Source organism: Papilio machaon, chromosome 4, assembly GCF_912999745.1.
Source record: "Papilio machaon chromosome 4, ilPapMach1.1, whole genome shotgun sequence".
NCBI classification, from domain to species: Eukaryota; Metazoa; Arthropoda; class Insecta; order Lepidoptera; family Papilionidae; genus Papilio; species Papilio machaon.
Window position 1 is genome coordinate 6,396,371 of NC_059989.1, and position 24,214 is coordinate 6,420,584.

Sequence of the window (24,214 nt, forward strand, 5' to 3'; positions counted from 1 at the left end):
AAAAATACTAAGGATAAGCAACCATGTGTCGAAATCGAATATTGATTTTAGGTGGTAGAGCTTAGCACGAATATTGGTGTAAACATTTTCGTAAAATTTGTGCAGCGCTTGGGGGTAAAGTACAAGTACAAGTCTCATAACAAACTTTGACATATTTTGTCGATCACGTTACGAAGGCACATATCGCAAATATTCGTGCTAGGCCCTCAGAGTCTTAATGTACGTATAAGTACCCAATAGCACTGAAAGGAGCACGAGTAATGTATGACATGTAGGACTTTTAAAAATACACCGTCAGCTCTAACTCCGAAAGGGAATGCTAAACATGTTTTATGCAAGCAGTGCACTGCACGCACTCTCGAAGGCAGCACTTTGCCTTTTTATTTCTTAGAACAGATTTTTAAATCCTTTCAGTTTACATTTCTGCCAAGTTTAAAAAATTAACGCTATGCCAGAATTGTTGAGGCTTGCCTCTTCATTATACGAAATTAAAAATATTCATTATAATGAAATCGTTTGAACTAAAAACGTTCCCGAATTTTCTTTTAACTGACCTCCCTTTACTTTTCCTTATTATCTTTAAACACACATCCACTACGTATTTTCGCCAGCTTGCAGTGAAATAGAGAAACTAATTTCTTCTTTGATATTTACACTACCACTATTTATGTTTGCGCGCCAAATAGCCTGTCATCTGTCAAATATATAATGGACAACCACAGACAATTCATAAATGTGTCCAACAACAATTTTTAGCTTGACTCACAGATATTCTTAATCTTCTTTCTTTATGTTATTTTAAAATTATGATGCTAATGCATTTTAAAATTAAATAATAAATTCAGTAATAAACATAAATCTTTTTCTGCGTATACAAGTGTTCTATAATTTTATAACGCATTCTTTATGAAAACAAACTACATTGGCAAGTTTTAAACCATACATCTTGTGAAGTTGTTATCAACAATCTAGAAAGAGTTACGTGCTCAATATTAATAACATAAAAGTAATAAATCTCAGAGCATTTGTTTAAGAGTAGTTATATTAATAATAATAATAATAACGAATACTTTAGACTACGCTTCCTGGAGTATGAAGGTATAAGTATTCGTTCTTGTAAACCTTTTATCTGTTTTCTAAACTAGATGCTTTTATCAGTATTCTTTTGTGCGTGCATTAATAGCAAACCAGGTTTGTAATGTTCAAAGAAAATTAAAAGGTGTGAAAGCTTTGAAAAGGCTATCTCATTATGCTTCTAATTAATTTTACAGTGTTTTAAAATATCAAGGTAGGAATTTTAGCCTAGTTAGAAGTACTAGAGGGCTAAAAAAATTTCTGAGCACTTTCAGTATTACACTAGATTCATACACTTTTATGGAATATATTTAGAGACAAATCGACCATCGTAATTCTTTAGATGGTGTTTAAGGTTGAGCCACCATTGATGACTTATATATCAAGGGAAGTCACAATATTACACGTAGTTTTAACAATAAGTATATGTTGCAGTTCTGTAGTGGAGGCCACGGATGTGCAGCTGAACATGCGCGTGGGTATCCACACGGGCCGTGTTCTGTGCGGCGTGCTCGGCCTGCGCAAGTGGCAGTATGACGTCTGGTCCAACGATGTTACGCTCGCCAACAACATGGAAGCCGGCGGAGAACCAGGGTACCTACACATACCCTATATTTGGCTTAGCTGCTTTATATCTTTATTATTACATTTGTATGAAGTAAGAATTTTGGTGAAGCTAGAGGTAGACAACTGGACACTATCGTTGACGCTGTAGTTAGCCCGCAAAAGACATCTGTTGAGTGTCGGGAATAAATTCTCGTCTCCGATGATAGGTAACTAATATTAACTTATAATATTTTTTTTAATTGAATCAATTTTAATAGTACATAAAATGATTGATTTAGATAAATTCGAATCAATTAGGTATAACGAATAAATGTCAATGTACTATGAATCAATGATAACGCTCCGCAGTCGAGTGCCATTGATAATGTCAACGCACGTGGTGATTTATTGTGGCCCTTCATGTCAACCAGACACTCCGACATTGCTCCCGCTATATTACGACAATATCAAGTACATTTTAATTATATATCAAATTTTAAAATGCAAAATGTAAAAAATAACTAAGCAAATTATAACTAAGTTACACTAAGTATGTACATTCATGTTGGCTTCGCGATGTTTTTACCACCAAAATTATAAGAAATGAATCTTTGTGAGTACAGAAACAGAAATCTTTCTAACTGCATATTTGTCTCATCTCATACGACGTATTGTTAAGTAGTGTATAATGTGTTGCAGGCGAGTGCATGTGACGCAGGCGACGCTGGAGTGCCTCGGCGGCGCGTACGAGGTGGAGCCCGGCCATGGCGGCACTCGCAATGCCTACCTGCGCGACCATTCCGTGCAGACATACTTCATTATACCGCCGCCCAGACGACGAAAAGTTCGTTCATTATACATCTCATTTGAATACATTCGGCTTGTGTGTAACTACTGTTTTGTAGGTAATATTAACCAAAGGTAACCTTTCTGTGGATAAAACATAAACGGTCTTTGATTGTTGATGTGTTCACAACAGTATTTTGAACTTCGATAGACTGACCTATCTATTAATTTTTATTGGATGTAATCACTCTGACTAAACGACTCGTTAATTGGTCACTAAGGGAGTTCTTAAGTGTAGACTCTAAGTAAGGGTGTAAAACTTGAACTGGACTTTAGTAACATGCGTGTGTTTCAGATGTGCCTATCCGCGGGTGTGGGTCTGGGTTCAGGGTCGCGTCGCAAGCTCTCCTTCAAGAACGTGTCCAACGTGGTGGTGCAGTTGCTGCACTCCATCAAGTTCAATGTGGACGTTCCCTTCTCCAACATGGCCGCCTCGCCGCAGGAACTGAAGGCCAACGCGGCCAGGAAGGTACTCACAATACCATACAAACGCGTCCTGTTCCACATTATCTATGTATTTATAAATATTTATTTTCTTTGTTGCACTTAACGTTTTTTCGAGTCTTTTGGACACGACTACATGATGCTTAGTCCTTGTCCGAATCTTTGTCTTGCTCTTTATTATACGAGTGATTTATATTTAAACGGGAAATAATTTTAACCGTAAGGTAAGTTTTATTTTATTTATTTTGTTCTGAAATGGTATTTTTGTCAATAAACTAAATCGGTATAAAATTAAAATAAATTAGTTTAAATATGGTATATAATGGATGATTAATATAAATGCATTGATCATTTAGTTTTCTTACCAGTTATTAATACTAGACCTTAGAAAAATTAATATAGATCTTGACTAAATTTTATCTTAGTGTCATGTTCTTTCATTGTAACTTGGTGGTACATGTTATATTTGGGCAGTTACCAGAAACAAAAAACCTTTACATAAATAATTCACATACAACTCCGCTGAATATAATAAGCAGCGATTGAGATAAGAACGTTAAAATTTTATTAGATGAGTGTTTATTGTCGTCGCTAGATGTATGGTATGTTAGGGCAGCAGATAGGGCAGGGTAGGGCAGAGTAGGACAGGGTCGTGCGTGGTAGGAGGAGGGTACAGGGTTGGGGTTGTGCCAGGTGCTGGACCTGCGGCGCGCGCTGCACGCGGAGCCGGGGTCCGCGGAGGCGCTGCGGCTGGCGGCGCTGCGCGGCGACGACGTGAGCGCACCAGCCGCGCCCGCTGTCCCCGCACCCGCCGCACCCGCCACACCCGCCGCCACACCCGCCGCCGCCCCGCACCACCACACCTTCGACGCCGTCATGCAGCACCACGCCCTGCGCACACATCCCACGGTCGCACCCCACCACTCACATACACATACACACAACACTCACGCATACACACAGACTGCTACGCATCCGAGCTAAATAAATACCACTGTATAATAAAGACCAGAAATATTTAATTAGATGTTTTTTATGAACAAAATTGCGACGACGAATTTTATTTTCTTTTGTTGCCAATTTCGGTATCATACAATGTTTTTCTGGTTCAAAAAGTTGCCTATAGTTTATCACGGATGCGTCAATCATGCATGAACATGCAAACCTACAATGTATGATGACTCTGTCACATCACACAAACAGTTCAACGTAGGTTGCGGGGACTTAGAACCTGGTTTACTGGACATAAATCCACAAGCCACGTTTCTACCTCTCCCACAGTTTTGATTTTAGCTTAAGAAATTTGTACATGAAATGCATTGAAACGAACATTCCGATGCTTTTCATATGAGTGTCAATTGATAACCTCGCTTTATGGTTTTCTAGTAGTTAGTATGATTTACGAGTGGTTAAAGAACTAAATCTGTGGTGAAGATTTTCGCCGAGGCTTTCTCACGAATTCTTCTGAAATAATTTTTCGAGGAGTTTTCCTACACATGCCGCTTTGCACCTAACACGACTTTTATAGTATCTTACACCGGTTGAACCTCCAGCATCCCCTTCACACTTACAGCCCTCGTTAAAGTCGTACTTGTTGTCAAACTCTCCTCAAAGACGTAGCTACCAGTCTGTTTAAGCATATTTTTAATTCTGTATCTGTGGTCTCATACTGCTCTTATTGCTTATTCAAATGTAATCTTATATTTTCCAATGCCGATCGAAACCGAAAAAACGCTTAATCCTTCGTAAGTAATTCCAAGTCTTCCTTTACAAAAATCTTGGTGTTTTTTTCTTTGACATAATAAATTCGCGCTCGACAGAACACCGGCGACTAACATGCGATTGTCTGCTCGTTGTTTTTCAGATAATCCGACCTTGGACTTTAGTTCCACAACAAATGCCCGATGAAACAGTAAGCGCAGACAAAAAGACAGATGTTGTTGTGTATTATTGTTCTCCCCCGTTGACCGGGTGACCACAATGGCGCCCCCGTGAGATAGGTACTCGATGTTGTCTATGACCACACACTCGCGGCACCTCTCTTATTCCAATATAAACGTGATCGTGTTGAGAACAGAGTGCCAAAGCGACGCTAGTATTCAACTACACACAATCATTCTCTCTGTCTCTCTTATTTAACTAATTCGCTTTCGAATTGTGATACTGTAATTTTCTTAAGATTGTTTTTTTTATTGAATTTTGATTGAGAATAAAATTGAACGCACCGAAATGAGTTTCACTCGCTGCCCTACGCCACCTCGTGCACAGCATGGCATGCTCCTCGCCTAACTTGCATGCGATCCCACAAACATACTAATGTAACATAGTATTATGCTTGATTGATATTATTTCTAATTATGCTTTAGTTGTAGTATTTAGTTATTACAAATTTAATCTGATATAGGTGTCTATTTAAAAAAAAAACTTTTAAGAAGTCATAACCACTATTTTTAAAATAAATAATAGAGAAGTAAATAATGTTAATATATCTATTATATGACTATAGAAACAAATAGATTTTCTAAGCGATATATGTTTCAAGATTTTTAAATGTTTCTATTCACAAATTTATGTCTCTTTTCTGTTCATACCTTATTCTATTGCTATTTTTAATAATGCGATGCTGCTTCGGACTCTGGAACTTTTCCATTCTAAGGTCAGTTTCAAAACTGAATTGAGCATGAAGGCATGCGGTGGCCCAACGTGTACCCAGTGTATGTGTACCTACAAATACCTCTCACGATGACGTCAGATTTTTACTATCCCGATATATGTTTATCCCTATACTGAATCGATGTACCCGGACCAGTTAGCGATCATATAAAACATAAACATTTCATTAGTTTGACCTAATTGGTTTAATTTAACAGAATAAAGTGACAGAGAAGTTCAAGCGCCCGTTGAAAAAGCGCCACTCGTCTGTGTACCATCAGCCGACCAACCGCGTCAACAAGTACCTCGCCCAGGCGATAGACGCGCGCTCCGTGCACCGCGAGAAGGCCACGCACGTGCACCTCCTCACTCTCTGCTTCAAGGACCCAGAGAAAGAGGCACAGGTATCCTAACTGTTGCCTTAGCCAGTACTCATCATACTTCTTACTTTTTACTAATATTATAAATGCGAAAGTTTGAATGCATGGATGTTTGTTACTACATATCTCATGAGGCACACATGATGAACGCATACACTACTTACTAAGTTTTTTTTTAATAACGCGCGGACGATATCGCGAGAAAAAGCTATCTAAACTAATCAGAATACAATAAACGCAGTGCAAACCTCTATTAGCAAGTTTATTACAATAGCAGTATTCAAGAATTATAAAAAACTTATCGCATGTATCCTTTTAACTCACGTTATAATAAAAAATATATATCTATGGATTATTTTCTGATTGTATTTCAGTACCGGGCGTCAACCGACGGTGGATGGGCGGGGTCTTTAGGGGCGGCGCTGTGTGCGCTGGCTGCGGGCGGAGTGCTGCAGGCGGCCATACTGCCGCGCACCACCATCCTGCTGCTGCTCTTCGTCACCGCCTTCGCCTGGTCCGCCGCCGTGCTGGCCCTCACCCTGGCGGCGCGGCTGAGGCTCATACCCTGCGATGTGTCTCGACCTTTCGCTCTCAGGAATGCTATTACGACCTTCACGATTGTTCTGGGTTATGCTGTTGGACAAGTTAATGTGGTAATTTTTTTTTTCGGAAAACTCACTTTTTTATTCATAGATTTGTGCAATTATTCAAACATTCCGTAGCTGGTACTTTTATAATGTTAATGTATCGTATTCCAGGTGACATGCCGTGAGATCGACGTGTGCCGGAACTTAACCGAGAATGTGACAACAATGTCTGAGATCCGTGAACTCCGCGGCGGGCTGGCGGCCGCGCTGTGGTCAGCTGGAGACCACCGCGCCTGTCCCGTACCGCTGTACATCGCGCTGGGCTGCTGCCTCGCTGTCCTCACTGTTGCCGTCTTCCTCCGTCTGCCCATTCTCATCAAAGGAATACTGCTGGCTGTCATCACCGCCGGCTACGTCGCCGTCATACTTGCCTACCATAAGGATCTCTTCGATTGCTACGATATGATGACGGAGTAAGTATCAAAACAATTTTCTTACTTATGTATTCACAGTGTTCCGTTTCTCAAGCATCGTTCTAAAATATGTATTATACTTTGATTTTAGCATGAAAACTAAGGTTAGCGCTCTAGGAAAAAAAATTACCAGTAACAATTATACTAAAAATCAATAGAATCATTAGTTGAACCAATGGAATCGTAGCATAATAGGTCAACATACACAACGACAACTTCAGAGTGTTCTACACTTAGATTTAATGACCTCGACTTTCTGCAAAATCGCAATCTTCAATAAGCTTTATATACATATATAACTGCTCTTTCACAATGATTTCAAAACGATTTTTTGAAGAACTGATTACAAGAATTGTAGTAAAAACTATAATGTAACATCTATTTGTGTTTAACAATAATGCTAGTAAACAAAGAAAATAAGTAGCACTAGCTGTCGCCTGCGACACCATCCGCGCGGCATAAAAAAACGTTATAAGTTAGCCTATGTGTTCTTCCAGACTATGTTCTACATCTGTGCCAAATTTCATCAAGATTCGTTGAGCCATTCCAGAGATACCTTAAAAAAAACAAACATCCAACCATCCATCTAAATATTCGCATTTATTATATTAGTATGATTAACAACCAGTTATCCATATCTGTAAGAATTTAGAATACGTGTGCGTTGTTTGTATGTGTAGTGTGGGAGTGGTGGGGTCGGCGTGGTCGATGTGCCTGTGGTCCTTACTGCTGGCTGTGGGAGTGTTGCTGCACGCGCGACAGACAGAGTGGACGGCGCGACTCGACTTCCTCTGGCAGGCGCAGGCGCGCGACGAGAAGAGGGACATGGACGCGCTACAGGTAACAGGCGGCTTTCACTGACGCACCTGCACTAAAGTATACATCTGTCTCTGATTTTATTACTGAGAGTGAGTGAGATGACAACACATTTTGTTGTAGGCATCAAACAAGAGGATATTGTTCAACTTGCTGCCTGCGCACGTGGCGACACATTTCTTAGACAACCAGTTCAGAACTAACATGGTAAGTATTTCATATATATGTATATATATATATATATATATATATCTTTGTCACAAATTTTATATAGCTACATTTAGCGTTGCCAGGCGTCCGGATAAAGCCGGACATAGGTAGGTCCGGCCCGGCCAAAATAAACGGTTGTCCGGCTTTTGTTAGGCTTTTACATTTCCCAAAAGAGAGTGTACCTATTAATACTGAGACAAAATTCTAAATAATACAGGATGTCTGAGCTTTCTACCCAAATGTCCGGCCAACTGGCTGGTCTGTCTGACTAGTAGGTTTGGCGACCTGGCAACCCTAGTTACATTGCATTTATTTTCTAATATTGGCATTGGGGAAAATGGATATATTTTTATTTAACGTATTTTACTGCGCATGCACATTTAACACACATTCACGCTAATCGCTACTTTCCATACAAATCCATGGATCCATTCCATTTAATCAATTCATCATTCAGATATTAATGCTTGCTTCACCTTGCACTATACACACTAAAAGGAGCAAGTGACAATTTTTTATAATAAAAAATAGATAATAATAAATAGTGAAACAATATTTTTTTTGCATAAAATGTCGTTAGATTTAAATATACGTTGAAATGTTTTAGTAAAAATATCAAAATGTATAATTTAATATGTGCAAAATGAAAAATAACAGATGCAAAACAACATAAACACTGAACAAAACAAAATAGACATAGTAGTAGTAAGATTGTCACTTAGTCCTGACGTGTGGTGGGATTGTGGGGGGTGACAAGACACGTGGTTGGCAGGACCTCTACCACCAGTCGTACCAGCGCGTGGGCGTCGTCTTCGCCTCCATCACCAACTACCACGAGTTCTACATGGAGCTGGACGGCAACAACCAGGGCATGGAGTGTCTCCGGCTGCTCAATGAAATCATCGCCGATTTTGATGAGGTAAATACGATACTTACATACTGATAAAACGGATAAAAGATTCGATAGACGTTCGATGGACCCTTCAAAAGAGGAAACATTTTTTTCATTGAAGTTTATTATTTGCTAATTCATATAATTAAAGATTTTCTTTAAATTAATTTCTTACAGCTCTTAGGTGAAGACCGTTTCAGTCCAATAGATAAAATCAAAACAGTTGGATCAACGTACATGGCAGCCGTCGGCCTCATTCCTGACAAGAAGATGACGGACGATCCCAGCACCAGGAAACATATGGCGACCCTTGTGGAATTTGTGTTTGCGATGCGAGACAAGTTGAAAGATATAAACGACAACTCTTACAATAACTTCATGCTGCGTGTTGGTAAGTTTAAACTTGAATACAAATATGTATTAAATTCTTTGAATTCAATTTTTAACTGTACTTGTGTAATTTACTCATTTTTACCTTTTTCATTAGGAATAAACGTCGGACCCGTCGTCGCTGGAGTTATAGGTGCCCGAAAACCACAGTATGACATCTGGGGCAATACCGTCAATGTAGCTTCACGAATGGATTCCACCGGCCTCCCGAACCACACGCAGGTCACCGAAGAAGTCTACCAAGTGTTAAAGGACATGCCATATCAGTTCGTCTGTCGAGGTAAAGTGAAAGTGAAAGGCAAGGGTGAAATGACGACTTACTTTTTAACGGACCGAACGCTAGACAACGGCAGCGGTCAGAACAATTCCAACGGCCAACCTCAGAACCCGCCGTCGGCGTACGGCGGCGTCGCCACACCGCTCGCCATGCTGCAGAACTCCGCGAGGCGCGCCGCCGCACAGCCCTCCAGGCTGCCGCCGCTGCGGGAGACCACGGGCTCGGGAGAAAACGAGCCCCTCCTGCCTCCCAATGGACAACAAAATGGAAATAATCATAAAGGGACGAAGGGACGTCGAAACAAAGATCAAGACGACAACCCACCCCCGCCTCCGCCCCACGGGATCTCCGCCAACCCCAGGTGGCCGCCGCCGCGAGCCCTGGTGCCGCCGTGGCCGCGGCCGCAGGAGCCGAGGCCCCCGGTGGTACACAAAAGAAGACCGCCCACGAGACTGCCGAGGCCGCGGTCGAGCGAGAGCTTGCCCCTAGCGCGGAGCCCTCGAGTCCACTCGTCCGCCGACGAGCTCAGCTCTCTGACTCGCTCGCCCAGCCTCAGCTCCTCCGACGAGAGCTACTCGCGCACCACGGACGCCTCGCCCTCGCCGCCGCGCCCCGCCGCCTGGCTGCCGCCCGCCCGCCCCCAGCGCAACGACATCACCTCCGCCTACGACTACCCCGTCGTCCGCACGAACAAACCGACCGCTAATGTTATTAACGAAATATACGCGAAACATAAAATCTCCAACAAACCGGTTATGGAAGACAAGATTCTCGACGACATCGGCTATCAAAAGGAGGAGGAAAAGTTGCATCGCAGTATACTAAACATGCTCCAAACTTCTGCAAAACGAGATAGCTGCAGTCAGACCGACAAGAAGGACGTGTCCAGTCGCCTGGCGCCGAGGACCAACTCGTTCTCCAGCTCCGGCAGTCGGCCGACCAACTTGAAGCATCTGAACCACGACGGCAGGGAGGTGTTCAGCAAACGCAGCCCTGCCGACGTCGCCTGCGTGCCGCCCTTCGAGAGAGAAATACAGAGGCTGCTCGACGATAAAAATATTATTATGAACAATCCTCCTAAAAATGAAAGAAAGGATCTGAACCTCGAACTTAGGTAAGATAATAAAAATTCAAAAATAACTTAAAAGTTAGTTGTGTTTTCTCTGAACAATTCGAATTTTACTAAAAAAGTTATTATAACGAATATCAACCCAATAGGAGTCAGAACTCGTCGCTGGAGGTGGGGCGCAGCGCCAACAACAACAGCAGTCCGCTGCACGCGGTGGGGCTAGCGGCCATCGCGCAGCTGGCGCGCCGCGAGCCCAGCCCCGCGCCCACGCACCCACCCCCACCCGCGCCGTCGCATGCCCACGCCCACGCCCACGCCGACTTCCCCGGCGTCCTGCCCACTGACGTCGTCGTGTGCCTGCCCTCGCGCGACAACACGCCTGGGTGAGACACCATATACAAAAATATTGAATACTAAATGTAGGTTTCACTTCACGCAATGCCGAAACATTCTTACAAAAACATACTGTCATCAAAAAAATAAGATAAAAAAACTGTTTTTATATATATTTTTCTTGCATAAGTTCTTATGGCAACGGTTCGAAATGTCCACGATATATTTTGTTTGCTTTTAACAGCGGCACCTTCGATAGAAAAATCGATAGCAGTACCAAAGAAAAACAGGAAAACGAGGCACAGGAGCGACTACATAACCGGGTACGTATTCACTCCACATTTAATTAAGTAACGACATAAACAATCCACTTACGTCAACACTTCTAAAGTTTATTTTTCTTTTAAAACAGGTGACGACTTCGAATCACAGAGAGTTGAATCTGTACGGGGAGAGTCAGTCGGAGTGGAGCTCCTCGTGCTCCGAGGGCGACGGGGAGGGCGAGGGGGAGGGCGGGCAGCCGGAGAGTACGGGCTACACCACCGACGACCCCGCGCTCGAGAACGTCTCCATGCTGAACGAGGCGGGCCTCACGGATGCAGAGGCGGCTCTCAGTGACGTCAACTCGTGCTACTTCGACCGCGACGATGACGTATCCTCCCGCGCCTCCTCCCGCCTCCTCGACTCCGAGGCGCTGGTCTCCCTCGAGAGCCTCAGCGCGATATACGACTCGGATGAGCCCGCGCACAGATATTTGGCGAACATACGAACCGTCAGCGAATCTATAACGAGGAACTTCGGCCAACCTGCACACGTTACTGACGGCGAGAGTGACGTTTAGTGAACACTTGTGGCGGTGGCATGCTTGTTGCTTTCAATACTTTTGGACAAACTTGTACTTTATCATGCGTATGCTTCGTAAAGTGTTGTGATATATCGTAGACGATATAAAGGATCCAAAGATAAAGCGTTTTGTTGGCTCTCTAAAAGAAAATACTCAAAATTTGTTGTTAGAAATCGATTTGTTTGAATTTCATCGAGTTGCATGTCGATGCCAAAGATTTAAATACATATACACTGGGTATAGGTCTGAATTATCAATCAGTTATATTAAAGTTAAATGAAGATAATTTCATGTCCGAACTTGTATGTATTTTAATCTTTGGTATTCTAGAAATGAGTGCACAGTTTAATATTAATGATATTTAAAATCGAATATGACATTTTATTTCTCTTTTACCTTCCTACAAACTATGTATTAAATGTAAATTGTCAATATGTATGTAGTTATGTTAGGCTGTATATTGTTGTACAGTCGCCGTGTGACGGCTCCCAGAGTTACGGTACGCATGATCTCTACAATTGTAAGGTGCTCTCACTTAGAATTATTCGTCATTTATCTTGTGATAATGTTGTAGGGAGTTTTCTAGCGACCAATATCTGTGAGTCAGTATATAAGGGCTGGCCCCTAACCTGTACAATGTATCGTTTCAACTATAATGAATATATAATATACTGTTAATAGTACATAATGTTATAAGAATTTTGCATTTCAATACTTATTAATTAGCGGTTACCATAGATCCAAATAAGTTGTATTGATTGTCCTTTAAAAAGTGTTGTTATTTAAAACTTGTATCCTATTTGTTTCATATCTGACATGAAGTAGTGTAAATTATTTATACCAACCTAAATATATGCAGTGGCACAAAATAATTCATTTTTAAAATTCAATAGACTTATTTCATAACTCAACTGAACTTAAAAAACGACCAACTGATTTATATCCCATCCCCGTTGACAATAACATTTTATTCTAATATTTTCTTGTCTAGTCACGTCATCTCTTATTTTCTGCACTTTATTCTTTCATGACATCGTGCCATTATATAAAAATAAAAATTTACTTTATCGTTACAATCATTACAATTATTTTAAGTCACAAATTATGTGACCAAATACCTCATAATATTTTCTGTATTTAGTAAAGCTCTCGACATTTATTTTATTTTTTTGCATATAATTATATTTAGTATTCAAATATTAAAGAATAATTAAACATTGTAATAATACAGTGCCACATTTTGGACAGTTGTAGATAAACAATATAATTAAAAATAAACTAAAACTAAAAAAAATAGTACAACCAAAAAAAACATCATTTAGTGAATATTTGTTGTAAAATATGCTCCAAAATGGGATACAAACTTTAATAATAATTGTCAATTTCGTATAATAGATATTAAGTGTAATTGATTTTAAATAATTCTCGCTTCTGACTTGACTCGAGGATACTGTTATAGTTTTAGGGCGAGAGTACTTATTGCTATTGTTTCCATTGCTGTGTATGACTCAACTTCAATCAATGCGTTAATCGCGAAACACAAAATGGACGTAGTTATTGTAATTCATGTCGACACAGTATTGTTTACATAATTTTTGCCTTGGTATTGAGAGTATAGTTAATATATATATTTTAAAATAGTGGTTCATTATATATTAACAGGCGTTCGGTGCCTTTCAACTAGCCTGTATTTAATGTATTTTATAAATGATGACTTATATATAAATTCGTGTGAGGTCTTATGATGTTAAGCAAATTGATTTTCAGAACTTTTTAATGTAACCGTTATAATATATATAATATTCGCTATATTAACTAATCGGGGTGAAGTTGGTCATAAAACACGACTCGAAAATTTTAGTAACCGAAGTAGACAATAAGTTATAAGTTACTCAAAAGATCTTGTTTTGCCGTTTCCGACAGCAATTCCTAAATCGTTTGCTTTAGTCTTGCTCATTCCATGTAAAATTTCTACATTTTAGACTTAAAATTACTCTTAGAGAAATTAATAATTTGACACTTCTGTCTTTACCTAACTTCACTCCGGTTAAACAGGATTCCGAGAACTATACGATCGATTGCGGAAGGGTTGTTAACAATTTAAAATTCAAAAGGGAATGTGTTCATCTTTAAAACTTACGATGGAGTCGAGGACATGATGTGCTGTAGTACTGGACTGATTAATTTGTAAGTTGTTGCACTGACATGTGCGCTGTCACATATACAGTTTCTTAATCTGTGTAAATATCGTTATTCTTTCAACCGCTATTGCATATTCGTTTATAAACAGTGGTTATTTTTGGACGAATCTAATTTGGTATCTTGTTGTTTTTAATAAAAAAAATTATAATATATATATGTATCGTGCCAAACACAAGCAAGGCTTTATAAAAATATAAATGTAACTACTGACTTACATGCATATTTATATATTTTTGGCATTATTGTACTCAGCCAATTCTGTAGAACGTAGAAATTATAAAATCAAAAATAATATTAAAATTGTTACAATTTTTTTCTGGTAAAAATGAAAATGGAACCACAAGATTGTACTGTGTTCTAATGTAAATACGTATTATTAATAAGTAGAGGGTTTTTGAATTCTTATCCTATATAGCGTATAAATAGCAATGCAAGTACCTAACTACACCAATCTTATTTCGTTAATATGATATTGTAAATACCCTTGTAACAATAAGGATTATGACCTATTCTGTATTTTATTTATTTGGATTCAATTGAGCAATATTAATTACATTAAAAAAAATAAAAACATGAACTGATTATATTATTTTCCTAACGCAGAAAGCAGTAATTATTGAGGTTAACGTTAGGTTATGGACAATTAAATATGATACCCAAATAATGAAAATACCTTTGTACCTTCCCTATAAGATACGACGGTGAAAAGGTATTCGTGCATTATTCACTTGTCTATAGTAATACATATTATAAAGAGGAGATATTTGATTGTTTGTTTGTTTGCATTGATTAGGGTCTGAAACTACTGAACCGATATGAAAAATTCTTTCACTGTTGGGAAACTACACTATCTCCGTAGGGTTGCCAGGTCGCCAAACCTACTAGCCGGACAGACCAGCCAGTTTGGCCGGACATGTGGGAAAGGTCGGACACCCTATATTATTTAGGATTTTGTCTCAGTATTAATAGGTAATAGATACACTCTCGTTTGGGAAATGTAAAAATCCTAACAAAAGCCGGAAAACCGTTTATTTTGGCCGGACACGCAATTAAAAAGCCTACCTATGTCAGGCTGTAAGTCGCTGGCAACTTCTTACTTACTCCGCTGGCGCAGCTACCCAAAGTGGGTCTTGGCCTCCGACACAAGAGATCGCCAGACTTGTCAACTTCTAGTGCATATTAAATGAATAAACTTATTTCTATAAAGCCTTAAGAACTTTATGAAACCTTAACATCTATATGTATGATGATGCTCATAAGTTTGCCAGTCATGTATGAAGATCCCGGCTCGAGCGCGTCTTCCGCATACTAATCATCAAATACCTTAAAATAATGCAACAGTATGAGACCTAACTCGTTGGATACGTGCTTAAAGTTTCGATAAAAATGATAGAGGTATTTATTATATCGAGAATCGAAGCAAATACTTTTTTATACCCTGAAAAAACTAAATTTAAATTATGTTAGTTGAATAATGTAGATAGCCGTAGATTACAAAAAAAAATAGGTAATCTAAAGTTTGTTGTGAATTTTATTTACAAAAAAAAAAAAGCTAGATGGAACATAGGGAAATAATTACGGGACATGAGTGAGGTGAGGAAGGCAGGTATGACGCGAGCACAACACCACGGCACACAGCTGCCTGCCGCCGCCGCGCCGCACCGCCGCCGCCCATTGGCTACCGGCGGGAACCGGTCGCGCCGCTCGCCCCCCTCACCCGTCCCGCCACGCTCACGCTAATACCAAACGAATTCTTATTCATGTCTCTTGCAACGGTCGTTGATGCCGTTTAGTTGTGCGCCGCGACATTCGACTCTCGCGTAATCTTATCACTTTTATTACTGAATGAAATCTCCTATAAATGTGTAATATTTAAATATGAATCGTGTGTGTGTACAATAAACAGTGAGGACGACGACGGCAACGCTATGAAAACACACGATCCGACTTGGGCTATTGTCCTTTTTGTTTCAACGGTTCTTCGTGACCAACTGTACGGCGTAGGGCCACCTCCATGTGCTTCAGGTAGTGAGTGATGTGCTATAAGTTTTTTTAACAAACTAATTGTCCGTGTTGAACTGTGTTTGTGTCGGTGCGAGATGAAGTGCGAGGCGCGGTGTTCTCTGTGAATCATAGTATGTGTACTATGAATATGAAGGTGACGGTGTGTTTTGGATCCGTGCGGGTGCTGGTGCCCTGTGGCGCCGGCGACCTACTCGTCAGGGATCTTGTACGGGAAGCCACACATCGCTATAAGAAAGCCACCGGACAGGTCAGTACTATTCACTACACAAGCAAAACTATCCAGTTTTCGCGCGGTTTTTCGTGTTTTTACTGAACGCTCGTCCTTGCTTTTGTTGTCAATTTGTATATGTAAGCGGAAACGTATTTTCGATGTAATAGTTGACTGTCTAACAAAGTGCACACATGCATTTACTGTACGTTCATTTTAATAACATACGTAATTGTATTTACCTCACTGCATAATTATGTGTTGAACTAGGTAAGTCTATAATGGTTAATCTCAAAAGGCATTATGTTTTTGCTTAGAACATGATCTTTTTGCTGTGGAATGCACGACTTAAGCCGAGCAAGAACCACTTTCGCGGCAATGTATCAATTCTGAATAGACAACATGCATTAGCGGTGCTTGGTCGATGCGGTCAAACTAGATTCACGCTCGAATTGCTTGAATTTCAAAACAAAATGTCATACTTTCCCTAGATTGCAGTGTTTGGTGTCTCAATCAAACATCGTAGTAGCTATATGTTAAAAAAGAAATGGAAAACTCAATCACGTGTCGGACATTAACGATGCACATGCTAAGCTTTGTTATGACTTTTACTACAGAATTCAAATTGATGGTCAGTAGTATTAGAAAATTAAGTTAACTAGCTTTATTGCTAACAACTAGTGTTGCCCACAACTCTGTTCGCGCGGAATTAAAATGAAAACTTAATAAGTAGCCTATTGTTATTGTTGTTCGTTCCAGACCAAATTTCATCAAGATCCGTTGAGCCTATTCAGATACTTTCTAACAATCATCAATTAATCCACCCATCCATCCATCTAAACACTCGCATTTATAAGTAAGATTTAATTTAGTTAATTTTAAAATAATGAAAGCTAGATGTTCCCATTCACCTGCACTGCTGTGACAGGGGCTACGAATGCCACTCGCTGCCATGTAGGAAGCCGTCGACCTTGCCACCACCTTTACGACACCATCGCAACTCGACACTAGCGCAAATATGCCAGATATGAGGCTTCACTTTAACATACAAATTGCGTAAATATATCAATTCAATGATTCGAATCATGTCCCTGAAATTTTAATGATTGAAGGTGGCCTCGAACGGTTATTGGCCCTTTAAATTACGTGACCTACCATTACGGCTATTTTTGTTGTCAGTCAATAAGCGCAAAAGTGTATTTAATACAGAAAACTACTCTATAAAACTATTACATTGATTAAGCTTTCGAAAATTAGCTTGTCAACCTTGATTCTCTAGGCTCAATAACTGATATCACAAAAACCTCTCGTGATCTTTGGAAGGTGACAAGGATAGCATACTATTTAACCCTTTTACTTACTTCTCTGGCGCTGTTACCAAAAGTGATTCTTGGACAAAAGAGTACTTCAACGTCGTCGATTTCTGACTATCAATTTTTTTTCTCTCCTCTTTTCAGATTCTTTTCTTAGATCTTAATAATGTTCAAAAGTGACGAACTAGCATTTTCCTGTCAGTTAGTTACCAGTAGTATTATTTATCAGTTATTCAGTTAAATGCGAAATTCCATCCGTATTTGCCCATATACAGTACTTATTGCACAAGTTGAGTTGGTGTAGTTTGGGCAAATGTTTGCGCATGATTGGCCGCCCGCGCCTGCTATTTCTCAATTTAAAAGGTCGCGAGCTTGAGTTAATGAGTGGTAAACGGTTTGTTTGCACTTCGACGGAGCTATAATAAGCTATAGACATCTAGATCACTGTGTCGTAGTAAGAATACATTGTTAAATATTGGATATATATCCTGTTGCAAAGAACATGATAAAGTTCCTTTAGTCTTGACATATTTCAGACACATTATAAACACTTCAGTATCTCAAAACCGCATTCATTATGATGATTGCTTATTAGAGTTTTGTTTTTTACTCGAAATTCCGTGAATGTTTTATTGCTTCGAATTCGCTAAACCGGTCGGAATTCTAAAATCGTAAACAATGGTTCCGTTGTGGCGCGGCATGGCGTGGCCGGGCACGCTGCATGCCAGCCACCGCCCGCCTTCAAATCTCCATTGTGCTACGTTCTGTATGGATATCGTCTATCAACCGGTTCTCAGAAAAATGACATACCATTCTTACTTACATCTATATAAAGTTTATTATATGTATGGGCTTACTCACATGAATACTGATAACAAAATAATTGTCTGAATATAAATGTGAAATTGTACCTACATTATTGCGTTTCAATTACAAATAAAATATTAGGTTTAGTATTTTATGAAGTAATAATGATTAATAGTTTTTGATTAAAAAATTATATACATATGTATTTTTAAAATCGTACTTGACTACTTCGAAATTTCACTCCCTCAAACATTTATCCATGTAGGAAGTTCTGCTTGCACATGTACCTACTTAAAATTAACAAATTATTTATTTTTGTTAAACTTAGCCATTAAACTTTTGTATCGTGGTAATATCAGAGTGCCAATCTTCCCATGGCGCCATATGTCGGCATTCTTGTCAAGTGGATAAATGTAGTGAATTTGTCCGAATCTCTTGAGCAGTTTTTTCTTTGTTCCCAATCCCTATGGTTCGCACATGTTGCAGACATATATTTTGTGTTTCAACGTTTATCTTGCAAAAACGTTGACCCAGAATGTTTAATTTGAAAATCAACTTTAAACCTTTCTTTTTATTTGTGTGCCTATGTATTTCAATATTAAGTACTATATTGCTTAACTGTTTAGTTTGCAACTTGTTAAATTTATTAATAGTTGATAATGTTAATAAATATATATATTTCAACACGATTGAGGAAATAAAACACTTAAATAGTGTCTGTTCGTACCTACATTGCAATCTTATCAAGCAACTTTAATTAGGTAAGTGGGCCGTATTCACTTGAAGTTCGTAGCGACATGCCACACAGACAGTGAGATTGAAATTTAAAACGTCATTGAATTCATTAATGTATCACTTATGTTAGCAAAACGCATTTTATTAGCAATCTATAATCCTATAATATATAACTTCTCAAAGAAATAGCATTTTTAATCTCTTGCTTACTGTTGATCAATTTTATGTTTCTTTGCGTTGGATTTGATTCAATAGTAAGTGCACCTCTCCGATAATGTAAACATCTGATGGTGAGAGAAATGTTAAAACGTATTCTGTTTAAGAGATTTTATTACTATCAAATAAATCTATCCACTATAACATTAGTACAAATTGTATTAGCGTTTCCATAAAAAGCACACGTAATTTATATTACCGAGAACAAGATTCATATCTATTTCAAACTAGTTTACCTTATTTAATCATATTTTTATGTGTAAAATACAAAAACGGCATAAATTGCGGAATAATGAAAAAATTCTTACGACACAAGTTGTAGATTATTCTTACCATATTAATTTATTTACTTATCATGTATATAATACATTTTATCAAAAATTATATCCTTATTATTACTTGTAGTCTACTATAATTGTTTTTAATACGCCTGCAATTCAAAACAACATGGCTACTTATCGCATATTACGTTTTGGCAGTGTACACCTACGTTAATATGAACACGAGCACTGAACTTGTTATGCTCTATATTCTTTTGTAACATTAGTCACTTGTGTATGTAGTAGTTAATTCCAATGCATCATATTGCAGGCTCGGTGTGGTCCCACTTCGTAGAAACTGCCACCTCGTTTAGATAAACGTCAGCGCCTCCTAGCGGATGTGAACACCTTATAAGACTAGGATCAGGTTTCAAAACGATTCAAATATACACACTTGAGCGATACCTAGTTTTATATTTTATATAACTAGATGATTCCCATGAGTTTTGTTTGATGTTATTTTGTGTTGCGTTAAGGTCGTAGCACACTAAAGGTCGTAGCACACTTAAACGACTCTGCTCCAACACCGCTCCCACCCAACACCGCCCTAAACTAAGACGACTGCTCACAGTCCACGCGGTGACAGCTAGCAGGCACCCAGCAGTCCATGCGGCGACAGCTAGCAGACGGCCAGCTATCCACCCGCCGACCGCTCTCGCTTGGACTTTAGATACTGACCGACTGAGCGGCGACAGCGCCGACGGCGCGGCAACTGCTTGCTGTGAGCGCGCGGACACCGCACCGGTCGCTCATCTACGACGTGCGGCCAGCGAGGCGTCAACTACCGAGCAGTCTGACGGCGGTAAGCTCGCTAACAGCGAGCTGTCTGCTAATTTATGATGCTAATGTAAAATATATCTAAAGAGCAATACTTAAAGCCCATAATTAAATTATACTCTTTTTGCCGGGTGGGAGCAGAGTCGTGTAAGTGTGCTACGACCTCTACACCACTTTATCTATTACAATACATTAAAAATGCAAGGAAGCAAACTTTTAATTAAAATAACGAATGATTTTATATTGGCTATTAACTGTTGAAGAAAGTTGGCAATCAAGTTTCATCGTGTGGCGAATGCACACTATATTATAGGTGATTAAATCTACTTTCCATCTATTGCGCAAGCGGAAAACTTTTTTAATATCAACGTAAATTGCTATCAATCCTTCTAGCTATCTAGATTTCTAAAAACGAAGGTTTAGATGATGATTTATTGAGTTGCAGCGTGTTTCTATCCTTTGTAGGTCTACGTAAAAACCAGACAAACCTTTTATAAACTGACAGCGAGAAAAACAAAGTCATGTAGCAATAGTAAATCTTAATACATAATTTTATATTGTATTATTGCTAGGTACTTCATTCTCAGTATTCGCTTCTTAGCGAGTGTGTATATAAATTATAAATGCAAATATTTGAATGGATTGATGTTCTCGATAAAAATTGGCATAGATGTAGAACATAACCTGAAGGAACAAATACTAATTAAGTTTTTTTTAATTCCGCGCGGACGGAGTGACCTGGTGAAATGATAAACTAAAAGACTATGTTAGGCTATTAAAGCAATAATTACGAGTAAGTGTGTCATTACAAATTTGTCATATTGTATAGGGATTTGCATAGGTAAACGTGCGACTGTAGTGGACAGTGGATACTTCCCAACTGCATGCAAAATGCAACGCACGCGCTTCGCTCTGTACACGTATAATTACACAACGTTGTGGCTTTGTCACTGCCTCATACTTTATACAAAAACGATCAGGATGTAAATCTTTGTTGTCGATATGCGAATATCTTAATTTAGTATGTCATATAATAGTTTATAGTACGTTAATCTATGAAATTCAAATGATGAACTAAATCACAACACACCGATATTTATCCAGAATTGTCTATGAGAGTTTAGTTCAGTGTCTTATATATAGGTATCTTAAAGACTCATTTTAATCGAGTTTTTTTGGTTTCCTCAATTAGTTACAGAAACAAAGAGTAGTCAGCATTGAATTTAAATTCTTCCTATGAGTTTTATAAAGATTATTTGCATAATGTTTTTCACATCACAACATACAGTTTATAATTTAAAGGAAATGTCGATTAATAGGCGGACATCGAATCCAGTACTCGCGTGAGTCACAGCGAACAACCCGCGTATGATAACTCGCACACTACACGTTGGTAAACAACGCACGGTCACTGATTCACGAATTCACTGCTGGTATAGTCAGACTTTGGTATAACAAGATTCATTTTTTATAACAGTTAGTAGTTAGCTACAAGTGCAGATGTACTCTGCTTCCGCAAATTTGTTTTATGCGCAGCGTCTTGTGCAAAATTGTGAGCATCCATAAAGTTTGGATGGCACTATAATTTTTATGTGATACATGTATATAACTGATAACTAATTTATGTTTCATATGCTATTTAAACCATGAATCCTTGTTTCGATGTCCATTTGTGGTAAAGTTTTATAATTGATTAATTAGCATGAACTTATCTAATAAATGTTTAACATTTAATTATGTTTAAAATACAAATAAACAGTATTCAATATGCAAGAACTATGTGCATTCTAGCATATGTTTGCATATTTGATACATGTATATTTACTTAATAGATTATGCTATGTTATGCATTAAAAATAATCACATGTAATTTTTTAGTTTTTATTCATCACATTATTTTAAAGCAGGAATTTAACACAAGGAATACATTTTTAACTTAAGTTTTAACGTGAGATTTAAAAAAAAAACTTTTATGGTTTCGTTTCTCTATGTCGCCGTCGCGTCGTCGTAAAGACTTTGAATAAATTTAACTTAGTTCATTCGATGACAGGGAAAATATAATTAATAGCATAATCAAGTATATAATTTCTTTGTATTACGAAGTTGATGTTTATTAAAATGTATGTTGCAAAATTTAACTTTCATTAAAGCACAAATCGTAAGTAAGTAAGCTTAATATTTATTATAAATACAAATTTGTTTCATTTTTTATTTAAATTACTCAAGGAACAGGTAGAAAATTAAAAAAAGTATCGCATCATAATAAATCTGTAAAATGGGAACCCTTAATGACCACTTAACGTCTTTGAGTGTGGCACAAAGTGTCCCGGTTTTTGTATAGCTCATTATAATTATATAGAGGTACAATAGTTATTTTTATTTTTAGGTCACGTATAACTAGCGGTGTCTTTGTAACTCTATAATCTTGATTAGTTCAGATAACTTAGAGTATATAATGGGCATGCGTCATAAATTACGAACTAGGAGTTATGGCTCGCTTTGAACTAAGATGGAGTCGAGCTTCGTTGTACCTACTATATCAAAACACGTGTCTAAAATACAACCGTACAAAAGGTTTTATTGTGATTTCTATTAAGGTATGCCAAATTAGATTAAGTTAGCATTAACTGCTACACAGTCGTTAAATATTTAATAATAATGACGTGGGTTTTCTGTACGAGAAACCTACAGTCATACTCTAGGTGTGACGGTAAAAGTGGTGTACAAACACTAATCTTCTATTGTATTTGGAATTATAAAAACACTCATGATACAATGGCTAATACAAAATGTAGTCAATAATATTTGTTGACTTGTTATAACTCAAAATCACAGTTTTTGCACTAGCAAGGTCAATCGGCCACTTGCCTCACACTGCCTCGATTTAATACACGTAGCTAGTTTGTGATGCAGATCTATGACTAGATTTCTTTTATTTTTCGCATAGAAACATGTTTCCATTCCCGCTTGCTAACGCTGTAGTCTAGTCAATTCCAGTTCAATTTTGTTATAAGTGTATTAAATTATGTATTTATTTGTTGACTGTTGGAGTGACGATTGAATTATACATGTACTTCACGGCAAGTATATATGACGAAGTATATTGTTGTAATGCTAAAGAAATGCGTCATCCAATTTAAACGTACGGGATATTGCTCCTTCAAGAACTATTACTGTGAAGGAATAAACTTACATCAATGTAAAACACAATTTTTATAACATCAAAACGGGTTACATGAACATGATTTTGACCTGACTTGTTTGGGATGACGTGACAGGTGTTAAGTTCATTTCCGGATCAGGGTGCAGTATCTACGAAGTAATTTAAAACCAAACTATTGCAAACAATCTTACTAACATTATAAATGCGAATGTTTAGATGAATGGTTGGATGGATGTTTGTTTGAATGTATCTCCAGGATGGCTCAACGAAACTCGATGAAATTTGGCATAGATGTAGATCATAGTCTGGAAGAACACATTGGCTACTTATTATGTTTTTTTGTCTTTAATTCCGCGCGTACGGATTCGCGGCCGACAGCTAGTATTCTCTTTGTTTACCTGCATTATTGTTAAACACAAATAGATGTTACATAATAGTTTTACTACAATTCTTGTAATCTATTCTTCAAAAAATCTCTTTCAAATCATTGTGAAGGAGCAGCTATCTGTAAAAAATACATTAGACATTAGAAAGAGAGGGAAAGATTTGAATTGGTCCTTCCTTACCTGGAACATGTACCTGTTTAATATTAATAGGATGCTTTAATTCGTTCCG

The 24,214-nt window shown here is 38.4% G+C and overlaps 2 protein-coding genes across 3 annotated transcripts in view; both read left to right on the top strand.

Moving 5' to 3' along the window:
* Positions 1–12,064, top strand: part of LOC106720337 (Ca(2+)/calmodulin-responsive adenylate cyclase) — a 72,786-nt gene extending 60,722 nt beyond the window's left edge. Inside the window, exons 8-22 of one of the 2 annotated variants that reach the window (XM_045677747.1) lie at positions 1,510–1,668; positions 2,320–2,464; positions 2,762–2,935; positions 3,604–3,819; positions 5,781–5,966; positions 6,317–6,595; positions 6,701–7,002; positions 7,683–7,842; positions 7,942–8,025; positions 8,801–8,947; positions 9,098–9,311; positions 9,408–10,701; positions 10,806–11,039; positions 11,234–11,312; positions 11,402–12,064. In XM_045677747.1, coding sequence (XP_045533703.1) covers positions 1,510–1,668; positions 2,320–2,464; positions 2,762–2,935; positions 3,604–3,819; positions 5,781–5,966; positions 6,317–6,595; positions 6,701–7,002; positions 7,683–7,842; positions 7,942–8,025; positions 8,801–8,947; positions 9,098–9,311; positions 9,408–10,701; positions 10,806–11,039; positions 11,234–11,312; positions 11,402–11,830 — 4,102 coding nt within the window. In that variant the 3' untranslated portion in view covers positions 11,831–12,064. Of the gene's footprint in view, positions 1–1,509; positions 1,669–2,319; positions 2,465–2,761; positions 2,936–3,603; positions 3,820–5,780; positions 5,967–6,316; positions 6,596–6,700; positions 7,003–7,682; positions 7,843–7,941; positions 8,026–8,800; positions 8,948–9,097; positions 9,312–9,407; positions 10,702–10,802; positions 11,040–11,233; positions 11,313–11,401 lie in introns of both variants that reach the window. The other variant, XM_014514980.2, reaches the window with a different exon arrangement.
* Positions 12,065–15,787: 3,723 nt separating this feature from the next.
* LOC106720360 (partitioning defective 3 homolog) overlaps positions 15,788–24,214 on the top strand; it is a 43,226-nt gene continuing 34,799 nt past the window's right edge. Inside the window, exon 1 of the mRNA XM_014515020.2 lies at positions 15,788–16,307. Coding sequence (XP_014370506.2) covers positions 16,173–16,307 — 135 coding nt within the window. The 5' untranslated portion in view covers positions 15,788–16,172. The remainder of the gene's footprint in view (positions 16,308–24,214) is intronic.